We start from the raw sequence: 24049 nt of genomic DNA, 5'->3' as shown, positions 1-24049 counted from the left end.
AGAGCCAGGAAGGAGAGGCAGCTGTGCCTCCTTTGATGCCCCCTGGTTCATTAGGACAAGCCACCCCTGAGAAGAGCCCTCCAACATCTGCTTCCTGCAGTGGCCTGCCAGGTGCCTCTGGGGAGCCAATCAGCAGCAGCACAGAGAAGCCAGGACCACGCCCCCCACCCCCCACCCCTGCTGCTGCTGCTCCCCTCACCCGGCATTCAGTGGCAAGCTACCTGCTTTTAGCCTCTCGCATTGGTCCTCTAGGAGAAAACTCTCCAGGGGAGGAGGCAGGACCAAAAACAAGGAGGGGTGTGTGTGTCTATTTTCTGCTTGTGCTGATGAGAGATTTTGCTCTTTGCTCTGCTCCGGAGCAAGCAGGCCAGCCGGTCTCTGCCAGGTGCTGTTCCCTGCCTCCGCAGGTGCCACACTTACTCCACTGGGCTCTCTCCTCCTGATCGACACCCCTTGGCTCCAGGCTCCTCCCACTGAGGCTCAGGGTTTGATAATCCTGGCATCTCCAGATAGAGCCAGGGGTGCCAACTCTGGGTCCTTCCAGACAGCAGTAAGATGTGAAACACTCATGTGCAGATTCTAAGCACAGGTTTCCTATGCGCCCCACAGGTGTGTCTGTCCTTTTCCCCAGCACAATCTCATGCTCTGGTCAGGCCTTGTGTGATTCTCGCAGCGCCACCTGCTGGCTAGCTCTTGCGTTCCAAGATAAACCCATCCCTTTTGCATTACTACTTTCCCGGCAAATGAGGAAAAAGAATGGGTTCTTTTGGGGAAGCAAGAGCTGGCCAGCAGGTGGCACTGTGGAAATCATGCAAGGTCCCTGCTTGGTGTCTGAACAGAATGTGAGATCATGCTGGGAAGGAGAACAGAAGCCCCAGGGCATGTGTGGAGGGTGAGTAAACTTGTGCTTAGGACTTGTGAGCAAGCATGTCACATGGTGCATTTTATTGTTGTCTGGAACAACCCACAGGCTGAAGCTATTTTGGGGGCCTTCCCCCCTGTCGCCCCCCAGGATTTTTCACAACCTCAAGTCATGAACATCTCCAGGCTTGCTTTTCAGGAGCCACCTGGAGAGAGATGCTGAGTCGTGGAGACGCCAGGCCAGGCCTGCAGAGTGGGCAGCTGGAGAGGCAGCCTTTCAGCTGAGGCCGAATTCTCCCGCGCTGACCTCAGCAGTCCTCTTCTTGCCCCTTGTGAGACGCCTACAGAGTTCCTGTGCCTGCAGCCCAAGCTGGCTTCTTTTGCCCTGTTTTGCAAGAGGACCCCTCACAGCTGTGAGTCACTTGGGCGCCCGGAGGGGCTGGGCTCCCTCAGAGCCGGAGAGAGGCAGACTGGGCTGTTGCCGCCTGTCACCGCTGCGTGCCAGGACCTAATTTAATGGAAAACTTGAAAACCCAAGCAAAACAATCACTTAAGCCTCCCCCTCCCTTGGATGCTGTCCGGGTGAAGCCCAGCTGAGCAAGCACTGGTGGTTAAGATGGGCCAAGCAACTCTTGCGGGGTGGGGGGGGAGATGGGGGGGCATGAAAACCTGGTGATGGAGGGTGGAGAAAAACATCCTCAAGTCAATGCAAGGGGCCAGAAGCTGGCAAGGGGGGGGGTGATATGGACCAAGAGATGGGCAGAAAATGGAGTCGGGAAGCCTCCAGGGCCCCAGGCCATGGAGGGTGGGGGGAGGAAGGGCCCCTAACGGAAGGGCCCACACATTGCAGCAAATCAAGGCTCCCTGGAAGGATCCTCTCTTCCCTGCTGCGGCCGTGAAGAGCCTGGAGGAGAAAGAGGAGCTGGAACAACTTTTATTTGGTAGGCTCAGGGCGGCGAGAGTCGCTTCCCAGAAGGATGCTCTGCTGCCCCTCCAGAGTGTGTGGCTCTTGGCAGAGCTGAGCCCAGGCCAGGGGAAGCTGGTACAAGCTGTGAGGAGGAGTGCCGGCGGGAGGGCCCTGGATGGCTGACAGTGGGTGATGCCGTCTGGATGGGCTGGCGGTGGGGAGAGGAAAACATCAGGTGGCCGCCTGCACTGGGAGGTCTGAGCTCTCCGGCCCTTTGGCTGCAGAGGGGAAAGGTTTCTTTGCAGCCCCACTTGTCTGCAGCAAGAGGTGCACCACAGGCCCTCCGTGGCACTGGCACCAAAGAGGCTGGAAGAGAAGGCTAGGCTTGCGTGCGCCCCTCCCTGACCCCCGCCACTTCTGCAGCGCTTGGATCTCTCGACCTCTCCCTCTCCTCTTGCAGGTGCAGTTGGGCCAGCCTGTGCTTCCGATTAAGCCTCTTCTCATTTGACTATTAATCCTCGTATCAGACAAAGCACCCTGCAAACTGACCCTGAGAAGAAACAGCTCTTGGGTTCCATAGCTCCTCTTTCCAGGAGCTACTTGTCCTCATGCGGTGGAGTGGGCACCAAAGGAGGCATCGCTGCCTCTCCTTTCCAGAACTCTGTTTGCTCCTCTCTCTCTCATCCTGTTGCGCTGTCTGCAGGCCGGTCATTCGTCAGGTAGAACTGTAAAACATGCAGCAGTACCTGTTGAATGGCCAGCCTGCAGACAACACAGCTCTCATTGTCACTGGGGTGGGTTGGAATGTAAGGAAGGAGCTTAGGTCTAACCCCTCCTGCAGCAATTGAACACCAATGTAACTGGCCAAACCCACAGTGGTAGGAGTATGTGCAGTGGCAAAGCACACCCTGAGGTGCCTGTCAGAGCAGAATCAAAGATGTCAGCCTTAGAGACTTTTAGTGTGGGGAAGTCCCAACAGTTTCATAGTGTGTGTTGACCAGTCTTGATGTGTGGCAACACAATTTATTACATAAGAACATAAGAGCAGCTGTAGTGACCAGTCTCCTTTCCCTCTAAAGAGGTAACGGAGTGAACCCTTGTCTTGACTGACATGTTGCTGAACTCCACAGGACAGCCAATCAGTACACCAGGTGGCTGGGACCTAGAGAATAGTTGCTGGGAATTCTGGGAACAAGAAGGGCAGTCTTTGTTGAAGAGAAGCATATGTAGAAAAGCTTAGTAAGGAGCAATGGAGTTTTGCTCTGTCATGGTCGAAGCCAGCATGGAGGTTTCTCTCATGGATGGAATCACTCTGTAGCTGCTTAAAAGAAAGGATTGCAGGAAGCTTGTTTCTCCTCAGGAATTGGGAGAGTTCAAGGGAAGGGTATTCAATATAGGGAGGAGTTTGTTAGATTTTGAGTTGGAAACTTCTATTTCTGTGTGTGTGTGTGTGTGTGTGTGTGTGTGTGTGTGTGTGTTTGCATATTCCTGATACTGTGCTATTATTGTTTACCTGCAACATAATTAAAATAAGCTACACTAGCCTACACTCACCCTACCTAGGGCATTGCAAAAGACTCTATAAACATTTAAGTGTGCATTAAGACAACCTACTTTTATAATCCTACTAAGTATTTTTGAGTGTATTTAAGAAAGCTAGACGCCTCAGACGGAAGCAGTCTGTAGTAATTGAATAAAACTGTTTTTGTTCCTTTTTACAAGCCTCTCTGAGTTGGTTTTTAACTCAGGAAAAGGGAGGGGGGCGAAGGGGGATTCCTGTAGTGCAATCATGTCCTAAAACAGTCAGAAACTATTAGTTTTCTCACCACTTGCAGGCTTGCACGTGGAAGACTTTTGTACTTGCCCAAGAGCAAAATAAAAGAGAGTTTTCCCTGGGATTCCACCCCAAGCCCAAGGAGCTCTGTCAATAAGAGGGGTGGCAGTGGCAGCATTTTAAACCTACTGGGAATACAAAATAGTTTTAGGAGAAGCCTAGCCAGGCAGCTCAAGCAGGGATGATTTAGCATTTCTTTCCCTCATGTGAGCTTGCTCTGAGACAAAGGCTTTAATCTGCTACAGTAGGCCTGCTGGATCAGGCCCAAGGCCTCTCTAGTCCAGCATCCTGCTTCACACAGTGACCTACCAGAAGCCTCTGAAGAGACCACAGGTAGGGGGTGAGGGCATGCTCTCTCTCTTGCTGTTGCTCCCCTGCAAGTGGTATTGAGAGGCATTTTGCCTCTGAGGCCGGAAGTGGCCTATAGCCACCATACTAGCAGGAATTCGTAAGCCCCTTTTAAAGCGATCCAAGCTAGAGGTCATTAGCACATCTCATGACAGAGAATTCCATAGATTTAATTATGCACTGTGTAAAAAAGTACTTCCTTTTGTTGCTCCTAAATTTCCCGACCTTCGGTTTCATGGGATGGCCCCTGGTTCTAGTGTTGTTTGTGAAAGAGAAAAAAACTTCTCTCTATTCACTTTCTCCCCACCATACATAATTTTATAGACTTCTATCATGACTCCCATTTGTAGCCTTTTTTTGAAAGTACAAAGCCCCAATGCTGTAGCTTTGCCTCATAAGGAAAGTGTTCCAGGACCCTGATCACCTTGATTGCCCTCTTCCAAACCTTTTCCAGTTCTACGATGTCCCCTTTGAGATGTTTTTACCCATGCCTTAGTCATGTCATGGCTGGATTACTGTAACATGCTCTATGTGGGGCTGCCCTTTAAGAATATCCAGAAACTGCAGCTAGTGAAGAATGTGGCAGCTAGGATTTTATCTGGAACTGCCTAATGTGATCATATTACACTCATTTTGGAAGAGCTGCATTGGCTGCCAATTTGTTTCCGGGTCCAATTCAAGGTGCTGATTTTGACCTTTAAAGACCTTAAGTGTTTGGGCCCTGGATACCTGAGAGACTGACTCTCAGGGTTTCTCTAAGGGTTTCTGCCCGCTTGACATGGTCATCGGAGAGGGCTCCACTCCATGTGTCAATGGTGAGAGCAGCTTGGCTGTCACGCATGCAGGACAGGGCCTTCTCTGTTGCTGCTCCCAGACTTTGGAATGCTCTCCTGGTGGGCATCTGCTCCTCAGTCTCCATCACAGTTTTTAGAAAGCCAGTGAAATCTTGGCTTTTTACCCAGGCTTTTATATGAGTGTTGTTTTTGTTGCTGCTGCTCTGTATTTTATGGTCCTATTGTGTGTGTGTGTGTGTTAAACTTTTAATTAGATTTGTATTTTTATATTGCAACATAATATTTTTATTGTGTAACTTTTATTGTCATATTGTTTTAAATGTTTTGTGAACCGCTTTGAGATTGTTTTAATGGAAGGCAGTCTAAAAATATGATTAAAAAAAAAAAATTAATACCATGACCAGAACCGTACACAGTGCTCCAAATGTGGCTGACCACATATTTCTATAAGGGCATGTTAGCTGTTTTATTTTCAGTCCCCTTCCTAATGATCCCTAGAGTGGAATTCTACTGTTCTACTATTGCCAGTTGTGGGGAAGGAAAGGCAATATTCTGCCAAGGACGGCATCTTCATTTCTGACTTGAGCACTGGAAGTCCTGCTTAGCTGTCCCCTGATTTCTACAAGTCCATCAGGCAGTGGTGCTCTCGTGGCTTCAGGTTTGCAATGATGACTAGCAACTTATTATTATTTTAGTGAAATAATTCACTAAAGATTCCAAAGTTGCTGAATTTAGTAGCTAGTTTCGAATTCTACTCTTGTTCATTGCATCTCTAAAGTAAAGTTGTGCCTCTGAGTTGGTGTCTACTCCTGGCGGCCACAGAGCCCTGTGGTTGTCTTTGGTAGAATACAGGAGGAGTTGACCATGGCCTCTTCCCGCGCAGTGTGAGATTGATGCCTTTCAACATCGTCCTAGATCGCTGCTGCCCGATGTATGAGTTTCCCGCATTTTGGGGAACCGAGCAGCGGGGATTCGAACCGACAGCCTCTGGCTCGCTAGGCAAGTTCCTTCCCCGCCACTGCATCTCTGGAAGCAGCAGCAGCAGCAGCACAGAAAAGGCCCCGCAGCTCTGGGCAAAGGGGCCTGCCCCAGGGCTGCCTCTTCCCGGTTCCCCTCCCGTCCAGCCTCGCCCGCGCCGCTGGCGTCCAGGGGGCCCCTCCTTGCTGCTGGGCTGGCTGGCGGGGCTCTCCTCTCCTCCTCCCTCCCGCTTCTTTTCAGACGAGAAGGGAGCCCCTTTGGCAGCCCTTCTCCTCCTCCGCCGCGCGCGCCTTTTCATTTCCTACGAATGTGACGAGCCCCTCGGAGAAGGGTGGGCTTGGGGGGGGCGGGGAGGAGAAGCCCCACGCAGAGACCCCTCTCTTCATCACCACCAACACCGCCACGGACGGGGCGTCTCCGCCACGCGCAACGACACTTTCTTCTGCTTTCGCTCCTTTGCCCGCGGAGACGTCGCGTGTGGCGCGCGCATCGGGGGCTCCCGCCGAGAGGCGATCCAGCCATGGCCGCCCCCCCGCCCCCAGCAGCCCCCTTCAATCTTTCCAGCCAGGCCTCGGGCGGCGGGGGGTGGGTGGGTTGCGGTTTTAGCCAACCCCCCACTTGCTTCGCGTGCAGTCAGCAGCCCGGCGGTTTCCCACGCGGCGGCTGCTGCTGGCGCTCTGCAGAAGGCGGCTGGGGGCGACATTGGGAGGAGGAAGGCGGGAGCAGCGGCCCGGCTCGGAGTCCCCCAGGCCGGCCGCAAGCAGAGGCCCGCGGCGCTGCTGGCGTCTCTCTGGCCGGGCAGTGGGGGAGCGGGGAGGGCATGCCCGGGAGGCGGGACCCCCAGCAGCCGGGGGGGCGGCGGCGCCCCCAGAAACTCCTCTGCTGCTGGGCACCCCCCTGCGCCTGCTCCTGCCGCATCCCTGCGCTTCTTGCTGGGCGTGGGGCGATCCCCACAGCAGGCCAGAGACCCAGAGCCAGCCAGGAGGGCGCGCTGCAACCTCAGGCCTGCACGGCAGCAATAGCCCTCCTCTCCCCCCAAGCGGCAGGCAGGCAGGCAGGCAGGCACCCTCCTCCCAGGTCCTCTGTCGTTGGGGGGCAGCAGCCTGCTGGCATGGAGGTGCTTTCTGCCCCAGAAGCCCACTGGAGTTGGGGTGCTGCTGCTGCTGGCAGATTCCACTGCGGAGGCTGGGAGGAGGAGTCTCGGCAGAAGGAGCAAGGAAGTTCTGCTGCCCAGCCCCCCCACCCCCGTTGCAATTGCTAGTGCTGATCTTCGGAGATGGGTTGGGTTAGGGTTAGGGCTGGACCTAAAGGCCTTTGGAGCTCAACCCCCCCCCCCCAAGTTAAGCACCCCCCCAGCACACACACACACACACAGTGACGCCAAAGCACTCAGCAATCGAACTTTGCTGCCAGGCACAGCACGGGCCCAGCAGCACAGTGCAGCGACCACACCACCCAGGACAGACGAAGGAGGATGGGGTGGCCCCCCAGGGGGTGTGGAGGCTCTAGAGTTTGGCCCGGAAGTCCAGGGGTAAGAGCTCCTCTGGTGCTCTTGCACAGTTCTCATTTACTTCAATGGAGTGTGTGCAGGAGAATTTCCCAGGGGATTGTGCCCTGTACAAGTAACATCCAAGAGTGGCTCTCTGTGGGGCACGGGGGGGGGGCGGCGGCAGGTGAGCAAGTGGCTTGCCCCACATTGCCACCCCTAAATGCACTTTGCCCCTTTCACTGTGTCCCCACCCCCATTTTTTTCCTGGTGCCCCCACTAGTATCCTCAGATACCCCATCAGGACAGGAGGCCCTTGCTCTGCTTAGCACAGACAGATTTTCCTGCATCTCTTCTGCAACCTTGTTTGCTTTGGTGTATTTTGCTTCCTGTTCAGGCCTCGAGGAAGAACAAGATCTTGGCAGAAGAGGAACTGGAGCGCAAGAAATCCAAAATGAAAGCACTGAAGTGAAAACATAAACCATCTGTTTAATTATGGGACAAGAATTTAAGCATCTTTCTTTTGCTGTTTGTGATTTAAATACTTTATACCAGTTTGCAAACTGCGGCTAGTTGGTCAGCAGAGTTCTGATGAGTTTAAGGAAGCACATTAACCACACATGTGTGAGTTGCCAAGAAAAGGAAAGGAAAGAAAAAAAATGTGTTTTATATTTTGGTCTTGCCTTGGACCAAAGTGGGTGCATAAGAACAGCCCCGCTGGATCAGGCCCAAGGAGGCCCATCCAGTCCAGCATCCTGCTTCACACAGTGGCCCACCAGATGCCTCTGAGAAACCCACAGGCAAGAGGTGAAGGCCTGCCCTCCCTCTTGCTGTTGCTCCCCTGCAACTGGTACTCTTCCTAGACTGCAATAGACATCCCCATTTGCGGTAACAGGATTGTCTCACAAGATTAGGGCTGATTTAGGGAAGTCACTTTCTCTCTCTCTCTCTCTCTCTCTCTCTCTCTCTCTCTCTCTCTCTCTCTCTCTCTCTCTCTCTCTCTTACCAGAAGTGCAAGATGACTGCGGGGAGACATGATACAAGTCTATAAAATCATGCATGGTGTGGAGAAAGTGCATAGAGAGAAATTCTTCTCCATCTCCCTTATCACTAGAACCAGGGGTTATCCCATGAAACTGATTGCCAGGAAATCTAAGACCAACAAATGGAAGTACTTTTTCACACAATGCATAATCAACTTGTGGAATTCTCTGCCACAAGATGTGGTGTTGGCTACTAGTTTGGATGGCTTTAAGAGGGGTTTGGATAGCTTCATGGAGGAGAGGTCTATCAATGGCTACTAGTTGGAGGGCTGTGGGCCACCTCCAGCGTCAAAGGCAGGATGCCTCTGAGTACCAGTCGCAGGGGAGTAACAGCAGGAGAGAGGGCATACCTGTGGGCTTCCCAGAGGCATCTGGTGGGCCACTGTGTGAAACAGGATGCTGGACTAGATGGGCCTTGGGCCTGATGCAGCAGGACTGTTCTTATGATACATACTGAGTCAGACCCGTGATCCATATTGACTCCACACTGCTTGCCATCAGCTCCCCAGGGTTGCAGGCAGCTTGTGGTAGGACCAGGGAAGATTCCCCACACAGTGGAGGCAGATGCCACCAGGGTTAATCTTCATGTATGCATTCTTGCACTCTTGGGAGCAGAGCCGGACTAACCTAGTAGCAAAAGTAGCATTTGCTACGGGCCCCGCATTTTTTAGGGCCCTGCACTAAATGTTTGCAAGCTTTTCTCCTATTCCTATAACCTCCTCTCGTGTCTGGAGATCTCTCCCCCTCTCTGCTTCTGCAATCCACCCTAGGTGGGAAAAGAGCCATTGCGGTCTTAGTGCTCACCGGTCACCCAGCCCTCACAGCTTCACTCATTCCTGTTGAAGGGAAAGTTCGCTTTCAGTGTTCCAAACAGTGAAAAGCTGGGGCTTGCAGCAGCCCGAAGGAAATAGCCTGTCCATTGGCTCTTAGACATTTCTTGTCACACTTACTTTAGGACCCCTTTATAACATATGCTACAGGCCCCACACTAGCTTAATCCAGCCCTGCTTGGGAGGGGGGGGGTGGAGAGAGAGAGAGATGTGCACATTAATTGATGGTCTCACAGCCTCAAAGGGAGTTGGGCAGCCCAATCCGATGCTTTTACTTGGAAGGATTTGAGTGGGATTTGCTCTCTTGTAAACGTGCACAGGATTGCAGCCTCTTAGGCCTGCTTGGAAAAACATCCGTGCAGAATCAGTCATATTGTTGAGATAAGTCAGTTGTGTGGTGGTGGTTTGCTCTTGGCTCCTGTCTGTTCGAATTCAGGCAAATCAGAACCAATTTCCTCTGGGCTGCTCCACAGATTTGGAAGGACTCTGGTTGCTGTGAGTCTGCCCTACAGCACATATGTAGCACCACTACAGCATTTCCGGGTGGGGGGGCATATATTGTGATTTCTGCTCCCCCACAATTCATCCTCTGCCAAAGTGTTTGATTTTGTGCCTCACAGAACAATGGAATGGATAACAAGTGAAAATGAGGAATTGGCTGTTTCATGGATAAAGCCAGATGTGCAAACATTAACTGAAAGGGCCTGCAGATGCTGCTCAGTTCCAAACTACAGACGCTTTGGTGGTGTCCCTCCTTCAGTCTTGATCCTAAGGTTGCCAACTTCCTTACTGACTGCTGCTTTGCCTTTAGCAGACGTGACCAGCATGCATTAGCAAGTGACCGTGCTTATCTTTGCCCTATTAAAAGCTTCACCCATTTATTTCTGCATTTCAAGCTGTGGTTGAAGGCACAGGAGCAGTCCAGGGTAGGACTTCTCTGATCAGAAAAGGAGGGATTCTACTTGTGGCCGGAGAGCTCTTCCCCTTCCTCCAAGAAGCGATGCCAGGTTGCTGGGCCCCTGAGGCAAGCCCTGCACTGAGCCCCCCATGGCACGTTGGGCCTCTGCCTGCCCCAGATGGTGTGTTGGGCCCCTGGGCCACCCCCAGCTTACAGGGCTGGCTTTGTGGGCACAGCTCCTCTCCCAAGGACACCTTTGGGAGAAGCCCATTGGCTGGAGAGGAGGGAGGTGGGGCAAGGAGGCGTTGCTGTGCGAGGCTCTTGGCCAATGACTGGGTGGCCGCCCCTCCATCTCCCACCCTTTGGGGTTCTGAAAGAGAAAGCAGGACCCATGATGAGCCCGGAGTCGGCTGCCCATGCGTGCCCCTGTCCACTCCAACTCACCCCAAAATCACACATCCAGCTCTGCTGCCCCCACGCACCATAGAGGTGGCCAGGACTTGGGACTTCCCTGAGGCATGTCAGAGCAGCCCCAAGGAAGAGGCCCCGAACTTCACTGGGCCACTTTGTCCACCAGGCCCCCTCAGCATGCCTCAAGGTGGCTGAGTGAAGAACGGAGGCTCAGCAAGCAGGCCAGCGCACCGTCCTCCCAGAATGACTCCCCCTGCTTGATCCTGACCAGTGGCCTCCCTCTCCTGCATCCCCTCCAAAGAGGGCATCTGCAGGGAGCGGCAGCTGAGGAGGAGGAGGAGGAGGGCCACGTGCTGTCCGTCCACCAGGGATTCAGTTCCTCCTTGGCTTTCTGTCTGGCACAGCCTTGATGCGTCTGCGAATGGCCAAGCGGCTGTGCGGAGCTGTTCTCCAGATGCTCCCAGCTGGGAGCCGGGCTGAGAAGGCGCCTGGAAACCTGCTGTGTGGAACAGCCAGCTTGGGTGTGAGAGAGTGTGTGTGTGTGTGTGAGTGTGTGTGTGTGAATCCTGTGGATTTGCAATTAGGCATCCTTAGGGTAACCCCTATGGCTAGAAGCTCTGGGGACTGGTGGGAATCTCTGTAAGCACAAAGGAGACCCCAGCCCACTCCTCCTTCCCCACACATTCAGTTCAAGGCACGAGTGCTGGTGCTGGTGCTGAGCTCTTGAGGTGCCACAGGAGGAGTCACCAAGGTCCGCTCTGACCAAAGGATGATGCCAGACCCCAAGCCGCAGTTAGGGCAAGAGCACCTCTGGGCAGGCACAGATTCAACCTAGGAAATATGGTGCTGGCTTATCTTGAGCCTCCAGCTCCGGGGTTCTCCAGGGCCTTCCCTGTCCCTGTCTGGGGAGGCTGCTGGGGACGGAACCTTCAAGAGGTGAGGCAGGAGTTCGGCCACTGGGACCCAACCACCCACCTGTTGAAAGTGGGCCACATCAAAGGATGGTGGTGGTAGCAGGGCAGGGAAATGTGTGAAGGGTCACCAGAGGCACCACAGGCACCACCTGCCAGGATCCCGGGATGGCCAGCAGGGGCACAGCTCTGGGAGGCCGATTGGGCACACTAGTCGGAGGGAGGGGGCACCCGCTGAGCCGGAGGCCCTCCCCCCCCGCAATCTTTCCTGTGCCTTTCATGCAGGGGCATAATGAGGGGTGGCCCATGGAGCACAGACCCCCTACGTCTTGCTCAGAGCCCCCCCCCCCCGATCCCATGGAGCCCCCTGCCTCTCCTGACCTCCTCCAGAAAGGGAGTGCAGCCGTGGAGGTGCTTGCCCAGAGCAGGGGAGGGAGCACCTGGCCTCGCCTGGCTCTCTGCGGTGCCCACCTGCATCATAGATTTTGGATTATAATATTAGAGACCCCACAAAACATACATTGTTCTTGGGGGGAGGCAGGCAGTACAATTGAGTTTAATGATCAAGAGAGGGGCTGTGGGCCCAGGTCCCAGACCTTTGAGGCTCTTAGCAGCAGAGGTGCACCCAGGTAATGTTGGAGCCTGGATCTCAAGGCCTTTGGAGGCCCCCCACCTCCCCTGCAAATTAAGCATCATCGTGCTCGGCCGGGCGACCACACCAACCGGGAGAGACCAAAGAGGGTTTGGGGGGCCCCCAGGGGCTGTGGGGGCTCTGGACTGTGTCCCCGAAGTCCAGGGGGAAGAGCGCCTCTCTGCCTGGCAACACCCCTGCTTTCCTAGCAACCCATTCTGCAAAACTCTTCTTCAGGGCTTGGAGAGGCAGGGTCCTCCTAGCTGCCCATCAAGACACAAGAGCAGGCAGAGGGTTCCCTGCTGCCTACTGCTGAGGCTGTAGTTGGGAGTCCCTCATATGTCACATGCCCAGGGCTTGATGGTCCGTTTGTATAAAGGCAACTGCTTCACAAACATTCTGGAGCGATGCAGTTGGCAACACCTCTAGAAGGCTGCATTTGGTGTTGCCAAGCCAGCTGCAGCCAGTTGGAGCAAAGAGGAGGAGGGGGCAGAAGGCACAGATGGCGTCTCCTGGGCATGACGTTGGCTCTGCAGTGCTGCCTCCAACTCTCAGGAGAGCCACTTCCTGTGCTCAGTGGTACCTTTCTGGGGGCAGCCGTCTTTCCCGATGGGTCAGCTCTGGATAGGCTGCAAAGAGCTCTTTGCATCGAGGCAGGAAGCTGTGAGTTCCTCCTTGCAGGCCTTTCTCCTCGTGCTCCACCCCAGCGCTCCCCTCCCTCCCTCCCTCGGCCCGAGGAAGTCCGACTGCTACTCCGCACCTGTACATTCGTATTTTTATTGGTTTGGGAATTATACATGTGGTTGCTGTTATACCGTACATAGTTAACAGGGTTGCACACACAGCTGAAGGAGGAAGATGACGCAAACCAGCTGCACCATGGAATGTACACACACACACAGATGTGCATGCATGCAGAGAGAGAGACGCACACAACTGAACACAGCAACTGATCACAACATCCACACAGCTGGCATCAGAGCACCAGTGGGAGAGAAGGCCCCACTAGGCCAGGTTGGACAGCAGCATTTTGGGGCTGGAAGTGAAGACACCTGCCACCCAAGAGGTGCCCCCCCCATGAGCCCTGGAGGATGCAGGGTGCGCCTTTTGGATTCTGTGGAGGGGCAGCCCTTGAGGTGCCAAAGCACCCCACATGCTAGTCCTGCAAGCTGCCTCCAGTCACCACGGCTGCTATGGGTGCACACTGCCCCTCTTCGCCTAGAGGCGGACACTGCCTGATGCCATGGAGTCACTTCTTCCCATAGGAGGTGAGGAAGGGCTCTAGCAGATGTGTAGGTATTCTGCGGATCCAGCCCAGAAGGTCAGCCAGATTCCCCACCTGACTCAGGATACCTGGTCAGGGTTGAACTTTGGTCTGGACAAGAAGGTCTGGAAAGATGCCTTATCTCAGGGCTGCGGATCATTTCGAACTCACTGCATGTGTTTTTGAGCACGTCAAGGTCAGGATCTGGGGTTTGGAGAAAGCCACACAGCTTTCACCTGAACAACTTGCCATGGATATGACAGGGCACCCCCTCTGCGGCCACCAGAAGCCCCCTCAAAATGGGTTGCTGGGTGGGTGCAGTGTGGCAGGCCTGCCCCCTGGAACAAGCCAGGTGACCTGCAGATGTGGGGACGCCTTTCACACCTGGCTCTGGGGGCCTTCTGGGAACATTTGTCTGGCCGTGGTTGGCCAAGTGGGATGTTGGACTCAGCCAACCCTTTGCCTGAGCTTTCCCTGTGGTCTGTTCATGGCGGTGCACTTGCACAGCTCCTGCTCTTTCAGCGAAGCTCCTGCAAGATAATTCCCCATTGGATTGTGCTCATGATAATCATGGGAGGGGGTTGCCCATTTCCCAGCTCGGGAATCGAAGCATCTAGGATGGACCTGGGTGGCTCTGAAGTCCTGCTCTTCCGTGAACTGAGCCAGGTCAACCATTAACCCTTCATTCTAGCGGTGGAGCCAGTCAGGGATTGGGGGGGGCAGATAATAAAGCTGGGGGCACTGGCTAATTGTTTTATCAGAAGCACACAGGAGGGGAAAGCACCACGCCAACAGGCAGGAAGGAAGGAGACAGGAATGGGGCCATGGCAGTTTATGGAGGAGTAGATCCCAACATGTTTTGAGTGAAAACTCGTCTTCAGGGGAATTGGCTTAGAAGATGGATACTGTAAACCACGTCCCTGAAGAAGGCTTTTCACTTGAAACGTGTTGGGATCTAGTCCTCAATAAACTGCCATTGCACTGTTCCTGTTTCGCAGCAACATAGGAAGCTGTCCTATACTGAGTCAGACCCTTGGTCCATCCAGCTCAGTATTGTCTTCACAGACTGGCAGCGGCTTCTCCAAGGTTGCAGGCAGGAGTCTCTCTCAGCCCTATCTTGGAGATGCTCCCAGGGAGGGAACATGGACCCTTCAGCTCTTCCCAAAATATCTGACACTGCTCACACTTCTAGTCTCCCACCCATATGCAACCAGGGCGGACCCTGCTTAGCTAAGGGGACAAGTCTGCTTGCTCCCACCAGCCCAGCCCTCCTCCTCTTCCTTCCTTCCTAATCATTTTATTGCCAATTACCAGCATGGCTTGAAATTCAGAGTAGCTCAGGGAGTGGAAGAAGTCAAAGTCTCTGAGGGAGAAGGATGCCTGGATCTCAGAAGCTTGTTCAAAAGGACTTGCTCAGAGCCCAGGGTTTGGTTTCTATGCCCTCTCCAGCTGGCAGCCAAACCCCTCCATATGCCTCCCTCCCCCTCCTGCCGACACAGTCACCCTCTTCTCTGGCCTGGATTGGGGGGGGGAACTCCCACAATTGCAGGAGCAGAGCATCCCCTCGGCTCTGGAGCCCCCCTTGCTCCTGTTTTCTTAACTTGATGGTTCTAACGTGGTTTGGAATCTGCTCTGCCACTGCTCTCCAGAGGGAAGTGCTATTAGAAGTTTTGCAAGGCTCACACATCCCACCAGTAGGGAGGAGCTGACTGGCTATCATCTTCTCCGCCCTTCCCTCTCCCCTGAGAACTGTGTGTGTGTGTGTGTTGGTGGTGATGGTGGGGTCTGTGCAGGAGAAAAGGGCAGGAAAACTGAGGCAGAGATGAAAGAGCTGAAAAGGGCCTGGAAAATGGAGCAACCCGGCCAGGCCGAACGCTGTGGCTTTTCAGCGGGCAGAAGGTGGGCCCTGCAGCATCTCATGCTGAAGCTGCATGCTGGTGTCCATGTACCAGAAGACTCTCCCCTAAGAGCATCCAGAGCCCTTGAGACTCCTCCCTGTTCAGAGAAGGGGGCTGCCTCACACCAAGGCCCACCATTGGTCCTTCTCACCAAGCATGGCTCCAGAATGGAGCCTTGACCATCTCCTTGGGTTCAGCAGAATCACGTTAATAGTCCCGGGTGACCGTTCAATGACCCCGAAGTGACTTCTTAATGGCTCTGTGAACAGCTGCTGCGGCCACCGGCTTCAAAGGCAGCTTCTGAGCTTCACATTTCTCTTGCGTCCCTGCAGAGGCTCAAGGGAAGGTGTCCGGTTATTTCATTGCCTTCCTGGCCACCAAGTAAATCAGTGAAAGAAACTGCAGACCAGGGTTCCCTACAGCAGGGATTCCAAGCTGTGGTTGACTACAACTCCCACAATCCCCAGCTGCAAAGGCCATTGCAGCTGGGGATTATGGGAGTTGTAGTCAAGCACTTCTGGGAAGCCTGTGACAGGGCACCCTGGTCTGCAGACAGTGTTGAGCAGGGCTCGGCCTAGACTTGGAGAGGATTTTAAGCGCCTAGATCAGGGTGGCCGACCAAAGGCTCTCTGGCAGTTGATGGACTACAATCCCCATCAACCCCGGGCCCCCATCTAACTGCTGGAGAGCCTCAGGATGGCCCCCCTGGCCCAGTCAATGCTTGAGCCAAGCAGACAGAAAGGGCCTCTTAGAAGGCCGAGTTGGCTTCTCTGGTGTAAACTGTTGCTCAGCTCTCCCAGCTTCACCCAGCCTGTGAATTTGTGTAAATAAACCAGATATTACAAAGACGCCACCAGTCTGCAGGACTGCCCTTCCCAGAGAACTCAGACTCCAAGGCGCACTGGAAATCCCTGGGACGCCCGTCTGCTCAGGGAGGAGAGCACAACAGAAGCAGCAGCAGCATCCGAGGGTTGTGAGAGAATTCCTTCCTGCCTTCCAGCAGAGAGGAAGCTTTTCCAGCCCCGAAAGAAGGAAAAGATGCTCAGCTGGAAATGGTGGAACCCGGTCTCTTCGGCAGGTCCTCTTCCCCGGCGCCGTGGCCCCTCTTGGTGATCACACACCGGTTTCTGTCACGGCAACTCCTGCTGTCTCCAAACACGTCTGACCAATCTGTCTGCCTAAGATGCAGGCGCACAGACATGTGATTTACTCACATGTGATGTTCAACACACATACCGTGTCTGTGCACAATGTAGGCATGCTCAGATCTGTACGCAGGTATTGCTCCTCACATGGGATGTTCAACATGCGCACAGCACGACACTTCCCATCTGTATCCTGCACCCAGGTTCACTTTTGAATGGAAGGCATGCACAGCCCTTCACACACACACACACACGATGTACATCTGTACAGAGAGACCTGACTGCACACACACAGCAGAGCCGTGTCTGAAGAGGGCTGCTCTCAGACAATGGTTCCACTGGGCCCACCACTGTGTCCTCTGACTGTAAGCTGCCCCCCCCCCAAGGAGGAGGTTTCCTCAGGCAGAGAGAGACTCTCCCCAGCCCTGCTGGCCCACACGCTGCTTTGAGCCGGAGAAGATGCCAGGGGCTGCACCAGCAGGCCAAGCCAGTTCTCGGCCCCTGTTCTTCTGGGTCCTCCCAAACCACCCCCTATTTTACGTTGCCTGCTCCCAGGGGAACAAAGAGAGGAACCGGAAGGAAGCAGCGTGTGGGCCTGGTCTTGCTAGCGTGGCTGACATTTCTGTTTCTGCACCTTGACCAACAACCTGGCTTACAGAAGAGGAGCAGGTGACGTTTCAGCAGCCATGGAGGCCCGTGGGGCTAAAGCAGTGTGTGCCAGGCTTCTGCTAAAGGCATAGGGACATGGACCAGAAAAAAGGTGGCAACTCCACACACACACACACACACACACACACACCCCAAAATGTGTTGCATGAAAACGTTGTTCTCCTGCTAAAGCATCTTTGCCCCGCTTTCCCTCCACGATGGCGTCTGGAGCAAAGGGCTCCTCCTCGTAAGGCAGTACCTGCAGCCTGCAGCGGAGCTGGTATTGATTCTGGGCTGTCTTGCAAGGCTGGGGGGCAGGGGGTATGACGAAGAAGGTGCTGGAAACAAGGTGGGGGGGTGGGGGGCGTGGAGACAGCCACTGAAACTCTTTGTCTCTGAAGCTTCCCCAGAGCAGGACACTGGGCGGTGCGGAGCAATTTCTGCCGCTGCTGGAGACGGGCCCTCCGGGCAGTGCAGAAGACACGAGGACAGGCGTCGGGGGAGGCAGCACTGCTCTTCGGCGGGGGGCAGCTCTCTGTCCTGTTCAGCCGCCTGCCCCTGACACAGTCAGCGCCATCCCTTTGGTGAGGCAAAGAGGCGCAGCTTATATTCCTGGGGGTCCCGGGGGCCCTGGCAACCCTGGCCGGCCCCGGATCCCAGGATCCCCCTTGGGTCCCGTTGTCCCGATTGAGCCTGGCGCCCCTGCTTTGCCTGGGATGCCTGGCTTCCCCTGGGGCCCAGGAGGTCCAACTGGCCCTGGGGGCCCCTCAGGCCCCTGCGTCCCCACATCCCCCTTGGGGCCAGCCTGTCCTTTGGCTCCAGCTTGTCCAAAGCTGCCCTTGGCTCCTTTGAATCCAGGAAGGCCTTTTGTGCCCACGGAGCCTCTCTCGCCGGGAGGGCCTGGGGCGCCCGGAGGGCCTTGGGCTCCGGGAGGGCCAGGGGGCCCCAGACCCCCAGTGTCCCCTTTCTGTCCTCTGCTTCCAGGGGGGCCCTTGCCGCCAAGGTCTCCTCGGAATCCTCTGGGGCCTGGAGGGCCAGGAACACCTAAGAGGGGGGAAACCAACAGAGTTAAACCACAGGGACGTCTGCAAGGGTGTCTATCTGCAGGTCTGGCTGGACCATAGAGGCAGACAAAGAAGCAGCTGCCCAGAGTGGCACAAACCAAGGGTGGCTGACTGTACTGAAGCAGTGCGTGGGGCTGGGGGCTCACACAGGAACATAGGAACATAGGAAGCTGCCCTAGACTGAGTCAGACCCTTGGTCCATCCAGCTGAGTATTGTCTTCACAGACTGGCAGCAGCTTCTTCAAGGCTGCAGGCAGGAGTCGCTCTCAGCCCTGTCTTGGAGATGCTGCCAGGGAGGGGACTTGAGACCTAGATGTTCTGCCCAGAAGTTGCCAGGTTTGGCTTTTTTAAAGCCAAATTTTGGGTTACGGCCCATTTGACTCAAAGAGTATACCCCTGAGGTTCTGGCCACCCTCTTGCAGTGCTCACACATCAAGTCGGACCCCGCTTACCTAAGGGGGCAAGTCATGCTTGCTCCCACCAGCCCAGCTCTCCTTTCCTTCCAGTTCCCCCCCCCCCATTCCCACCTCTCTCTGAGCACTGAGTGAATGGCCCAGAATCTTCTGTGCCATCAGAAGCGCTTCTGAGTCGCACTGTGTTTGCGTGGAGACAACTGGGGGGGAGGGCAGCAGACCTTTGGGGAATCTGACCAGCTGGTGGATGCAGTTTCTCCTTCCACCCCATCACTTTGGTGGCAGCGCTGATGGAGAGGCTCTTGCTGCTGCTGCTGCGTCACCTTCCCACGACCAGGAGGCTTTACACACGGAGCTTCTGCCCCGGCTCTCCTTTGGGAGAGAGCGTGTGTGTGCACCCATCAGCCAAACTGACCCTGAACTCCCGACAAGACCCTTGGACCCACTCCACGCACAAGTCGGGCTTTGTGATACGAATTCTAGCTGATCTCGGTGTATTTCTGGGTTTTTTGAATGCTGGTTTTCAGCTACTTTTTTGGAACACACGGGAGCAAATAGTGAGAGGCACTGACGTAGGATCGTTGTTATAAGAGGGATGCTCTCCTCAGAAATGCAGCTCTGTCTCTGCAGGGAACTCTCTCTCTCTCTTTCCCCCACCCTCCCCATTGGCTAAGAAGGAAAACACTGAGGCCTGCCATGTGGGAGAGCAGAGGGGAGGGGTTGCTTCTCTCGATGCCACGAGTGGTCTCCCGTTTCCCTCTGAAGGTGCTCAGGACTGGGAAGACCCACAGGGAGGCCTGCCTCGTTCAGCACTGCCACCAGAGTGGGGGAGTAGCAGGTGGCCATGACTCTGGATCCGGGAGGATGGTGAGAGGTGGCTAGTTCAGGGGATGAGAAAGGGTGGGAAGACCCGCGGACCCGGGTGGGACGTGGTGGTTTCCCACTCCACTGATCCCGATGTCTGTCTCGCAGCTCCCTTCAGTTGCAGACGGAGCCTTGGCTGCCTGGCACAGCTTTGCAGGGATTGGCGGCTGAGCAGGGGCAGAGAATTCCCAATTTCCCAGGGGGGCAGTGTTCCCTCCAACAGGGATTCCCAGATGTTGTGGACTACAACTGCCAGAATGCCCAGCTGCAAGGGCCTTTGCTTGGGGATTATGGGAATTGTAGTCAACAACATCTGGGAATTCCTGTTAGAGGGAACACTGTGGGGGTGGGGCATGGGGCAAGCATGCATTGTCCCCTTTGCTAAGCAGGCTCCATCCTGGTTTGCATTTGAATGGGAGACTACGTGTGAGCACTGCAAGAGATTCCCCTTAGGGGAATGGGTTCGCTTTGGGCAGAGCACCTGCATGCATAGAGTACCATTAGTTTTTCTTCTTATTTCATTTCATCTCATTTATTTATTCAAAATTTCTTGTATACCGCCTCCTCCAAAGACTCTAGGCGGTGAACAATAACAAAGACAATAATTTTTAAAGGGCAAGAGTCTGGCGAAAAAGGTAGGTCTAAAGAAGGGCCTTGAAACCCTCTAAGGAGGGAGCTGAACAAATCTGGGGCGGGGGGGGGGAGAAGGTTGTTCCAAAGAAGAGGGGTGGCCACAGAGAAGGCCCCCGACGGGCCCAGGCACCACACACGACACCAGGGCCCAGGACATGAAGGAGGGCCAGCTGAGAAGACCTCAGTTATTGCTGAGTGGCGACCAAGACAACACAGGACTCACGGTGCTGTTCGACTGACTGGTGAACTTGAGCAGGAGAGCTTGCTGGTGCTACCTGGCAGCGGGTGGTGGGGGTGGTGGGGGGAGGCATTGCCTCCTGCCAGAAATTTGGAGGGGGCCTTGAGCTCCGCTGCCCCCAACTGGCATCTCGTCGAGGGCATTGCCCCTTCTGGGAAATCCCGGAGGGGGCTTGAGCCCCACGCCCCCACGAAGTTTATGCCCTGGCAGCTGAGCCCTGCCCAGGACTGACTGCTGGGTCCCGGAAGGAGGAGGAGGAGGAGGAGGAGGAGGAGGAGGCGGCCATCTGCCTGGAGGGGCCTGAAGACTCAACAGCCGGCGATCTGTGCTGCTCCTGGAGTCAGCCACCAAGAACGGGACGCACAGGCGAGACAGTAAGGCTGTCCCCATGGCCAGAATATGGGGGCTGGGGAGGCCTCCAGGGCAAGGCCGGATCGCCTCCCGCCCGCCAGACCATCGCTGGCTGCTCTGGGCCGCGCGGCTCACATGCTCACAGGAGCAGCTCTGCTGGTCGCAGCGCGGCCATCTGGAGGCAGGGAAAAGGCAGCCTGGCCTTCCGAGACCCCTCGGCGCACCACCTGAAGGCGCCCCGGGCTCTGTGTCTGATTGGGCTGCAGGGAGCCTGAGCAGACACACGAAGGGCGAACGGGGTGGAAGGGCCCTGCTCACAAGAACAGAAGAAGAGCCTTGCTGCTGGATCAGGCCCTTCAAGGAGGCCCATCTAGTCCAGCATCCTGCTTCACCCAGTGGCCCACCAGATGCCTCTGGGGAGCCCCCAGGCAAGAGGTGATGCCAGGCCCTCTCTCTCCTGCTGTTGCTCCCCTGCCACACCCTTCTACCTCGCTAACAGGACATGGGCTACCCGGCGAGGCAGTGCTGGGCTCGGCCCCGATCCCAGCACTCCACACGAGCAGCCCTATCCGAGTAGGGCTCTGCAAGCCCAGGTAGGGATGCTCGTGTGAAGAGCCTCTCAGCCTTTGACTCTCTCCTGGTTTGTGTGTGGCGGGGTGTACAGGCGAGCAGCCGAAGACATTCCAGCCGGAGGATTTGGACTATTCAAGCCAATGAGAGGGAAGAAGAAAGCACATCCTCTCCTCCCCGCCCAGGAAAACACGGACCATTCAGAGGACGACTCAGAGCAGCTGTTCCTTGAGCAACTGGAGGCCAACCCTCTTCCGGAGGTGCTGAAGAAGGAAGTGATGGGGCTGCGTGGAGGAAGCACCCGAGCTGGAGGCAGCCGCAGGAGCCCTGAAGAGCCCTCTTTGTGCTGGGTCCCCACGAGATGTGCTGGAGATGCAACCAGCAGCCGTCCATCCTAACAAGCGGGTGGGGCGGGGTGGTGGAGAACGAGGCACAGCTGCCCCTGCTTCCTGGCAGCCCAGTGGCACCTGCTTCTTCCACCCGGGAACCATACAGCTTAGCCCGCACAGCTCTACCTGATGAATGGCCAGCCTGCAGGCAGCCCAACTCTCGTTACTGCGGGGACAAGACGGGTTGGAGAACGGGCGCAATTGGGCTGCTGGGAGCCAGGGGCAGCTGTGCCTTGCTTGGCACCTCCTGGCTCGTTGGGATGAGCCGCTGCTGCTGGTGGCAACAACAACTGTGTTTTATTACAAAAGAACCGTCTCCACAAATCGGGTCTGGAAAAGACCCGGGAAAGGACCCCTGAAGTCAACAACGGAGAAGACGAGGTCATGCGGATAGCCCATAAAAGGGCGAGCAATCCCGAGGGGGCGATTTCAGAGGCGGGGAAGCAGCCAGCCCAGCCCAGATCCCAAGAGCTGAGCAAGTCCCGAGAGGACAGACACACACCCGGGACACCTGCAGGTGCCTGACATTTGCTTTCCACACAAACAGCCACAGTCTGTCTCCTCCTGTGTTGATCTCCCTCCAAGAGGCTGCCCGGAATTGCCCGTGACGCTAATCCTGCCACTCTGGAGAGGAGGGCCCAGGCCGGGAGCGGCTTTCCATGCAAACAGTGGTCTCAAGGAAAACAAAATCCCTCTGGCCAGCTGGGCGAGTGGGGCTGGGAACAGGGTGTGCTGCTCCAACCCTCCTGCAGAGTGATCAACACCAGCCAACTGGTTTCTGGCTGGAGCTGGTGGGTCCCTTCCAGCTGCTCTTTCCAGCGCTCTGCCCGGGACCAGAGGCGGCCATGGCTGGATGGAGGCCCTTCGGCCAGGCCAGGCCAAGCCAAGAAAGGGGCTGGGCTGAGTGAGACGGGTCCTGCTGCTGCTGCTGGTCCTGGGTGATGCCAGCCTGCTGGCTTGCTGCTGCTTGCACTCTTTCTCCATCATCAAAAAACGGAGTCCAGCAGCAGGCCAGGGAAACAGACTTTGGAGCATCTGAGTTGGGAGGAGCCCCCCCCCCCGAGAGGCAGGGGCAGGGGTTTGGAGCAGGGGAGATGGCACTCCTGTACAGGGCTCAGTTCCAAGAGGACTGGATACCAGAGCTCAGCCTTGGGATGTGTGAGGTGGAAAGAAAGAGAGGATCTGAGCATGTGCAGAGGGCCCCTCATTGTAGCGTCAGCACTGCTGCCTTCCTGGCATGTGGGCTGGGGCTGGGGCTTGCGGGGTTGATTCATTACAGATTCTGGCCCCTGGCTGCCTGCCCCTAGCCCTGCTCGGAAACCCTTGTCACCCACCATCGTGCTTCTCCTGGGAGTCCAGAATCTTCTCCCATTCTACGCTGTTCCTGCTGTGCAGCTGCCTGTTGCAGCCGGCTGCCCCTCTCCCTGTGCACCTGGGATCCCTGGGAACACAACTGCTGCCACTGCTATCCTTGCCCCCAAATCCCAAGGGAATTCCCACAGTGCTCTGTTAAAGTGAGTGGTCATCTCTACACCTTGTGGCAATGAGTCCCATACACGGACCATGCGTTCTGGGGAAAAGGATTTCCTTTTGTGTGTTCTGAATCTACCGCTGTTCAGTTTTAATTGGCTGACACCATGTTCTAGTGTTATGAAAGACAGAGAAAGCAATCTGCAGTCCAGGCAAGGGATATTTCTGCCTTTGGACTCTAGGTTTCCTGAAATGGTGCTTTTGCCATCAGGGAGGGTGCACCCCTTCCCAGTTAATGACTCCATTTGCACCTGGCGGTGGGTGGGGAGAGGTGGTCTTGTGGTAGCAAGCATAAATTGTCCCCTTTGCTAAGCAGGGTCTGTCTTGGTTTGTGTTTGAATGGGAGACTACATGTGTGAGCACTGTGAGAAATTCCCCTCAGGGAATGAGGCCACTCTGGGAAGAGCACCTGCTTGCTTGCATACAGAAGGTTCCAAGTTCCCTCCCTGGCATCTCCAGGATAGGGCTGAGAGACTCTGTCCTGACTGCCACCTTGGAGATACCGCTGCCAGTCTGTGTAGACAATACTGAGCTAGAGGGAACAAAGGTCTGACTCATAAGAACATAAGAACAGCCCTGCTGGATCAGGCCCAAGGAGGCCCATCTCGTCCAGCATCCTGTTTCACACCAGATGCCTCTGGGAAGCCCACAGGCAAGAGGTATGTGCATGCCCTCTCTCCTGCTGTTGCTCCCCTGCAACTTGGAGTTCCTCACAATCCATTATGGATTTCACTACCCTAAATAGTTTAGTGTCATCTGCAAATGTGGCCACTTCGCTGGTCACCCCAACTTCTAGATCATTTATGAACAAGTTAAAGAGCACTGGTCCCAGTACCGATCCCTGGGGGACCCCACTGCCTACCTACCTCCATTGTGAAAACTGTGAGACAAGACTTGTCCTTGCAGAAGCCATGCTGGTTCTGCTTCAACAAGGCCTGTTCTTCTATATGCTTAACAATTTTGTCCTTAAGTATGCTTTCCATCAATTTACCCAGCACCAAAGTTAAGCTGACCAGCCTGTAATTTCCCAGATCCCCTCTGGATCCCTTCTTGAAAATCAGAGTCACATACAGAGCCTGATTGTAGGGACAAATTATATATTTTTGCTAG

The 24049-nt window shown here is 55.3% G+C and overlaps 1 protein-coding gene across 4 annotated transcripts in view; it reads right to left on the bottom strand.

Moving 5' to 3' along the window:
* Positions 1-12690: 12690 nt before the first annotated feature.
* Positions 12691-24049, bottom strand: part of SCARA3 (scavenger receptor class A member 3) — a 47124-nt gene continuing 35765 nt past the window's right edge. For all 4 annotated transcript variants that reach the window (XM_053250563.1, XM_053250542.1, XM_053250552.1 and 1 more), the window contains one exon: positions 12691-17931. In XM_053250563.1, the coding sequence (XP_053106538.1) occupies positions 17492-17931 (440 nt within the window). In that variant the 3' untranslated portion in view covers positions 12691-17491. The remainder of the gene's footprint in view (positions 17932-24049) is intronic.

This window comes from Hemicordylus capensis, chromosome 1, assembly GCF_027244095.1.
Source record: "Hemicordylus capensis ecotype Gifberg chromosome 1, rHemCap1.1.pri, whole genome shotgun sequence".
NCBI classification, from domain to species: domain Eukaryota; kingdom Metazoa; phylum Chordata; class Lepidosauria; order Squamata; family Cordylidae; genus Hemicordylus; species Hemicordylus capensis.
This window is presented reverse-complemented; position numbering and strand designations above follow the sequence as displayed.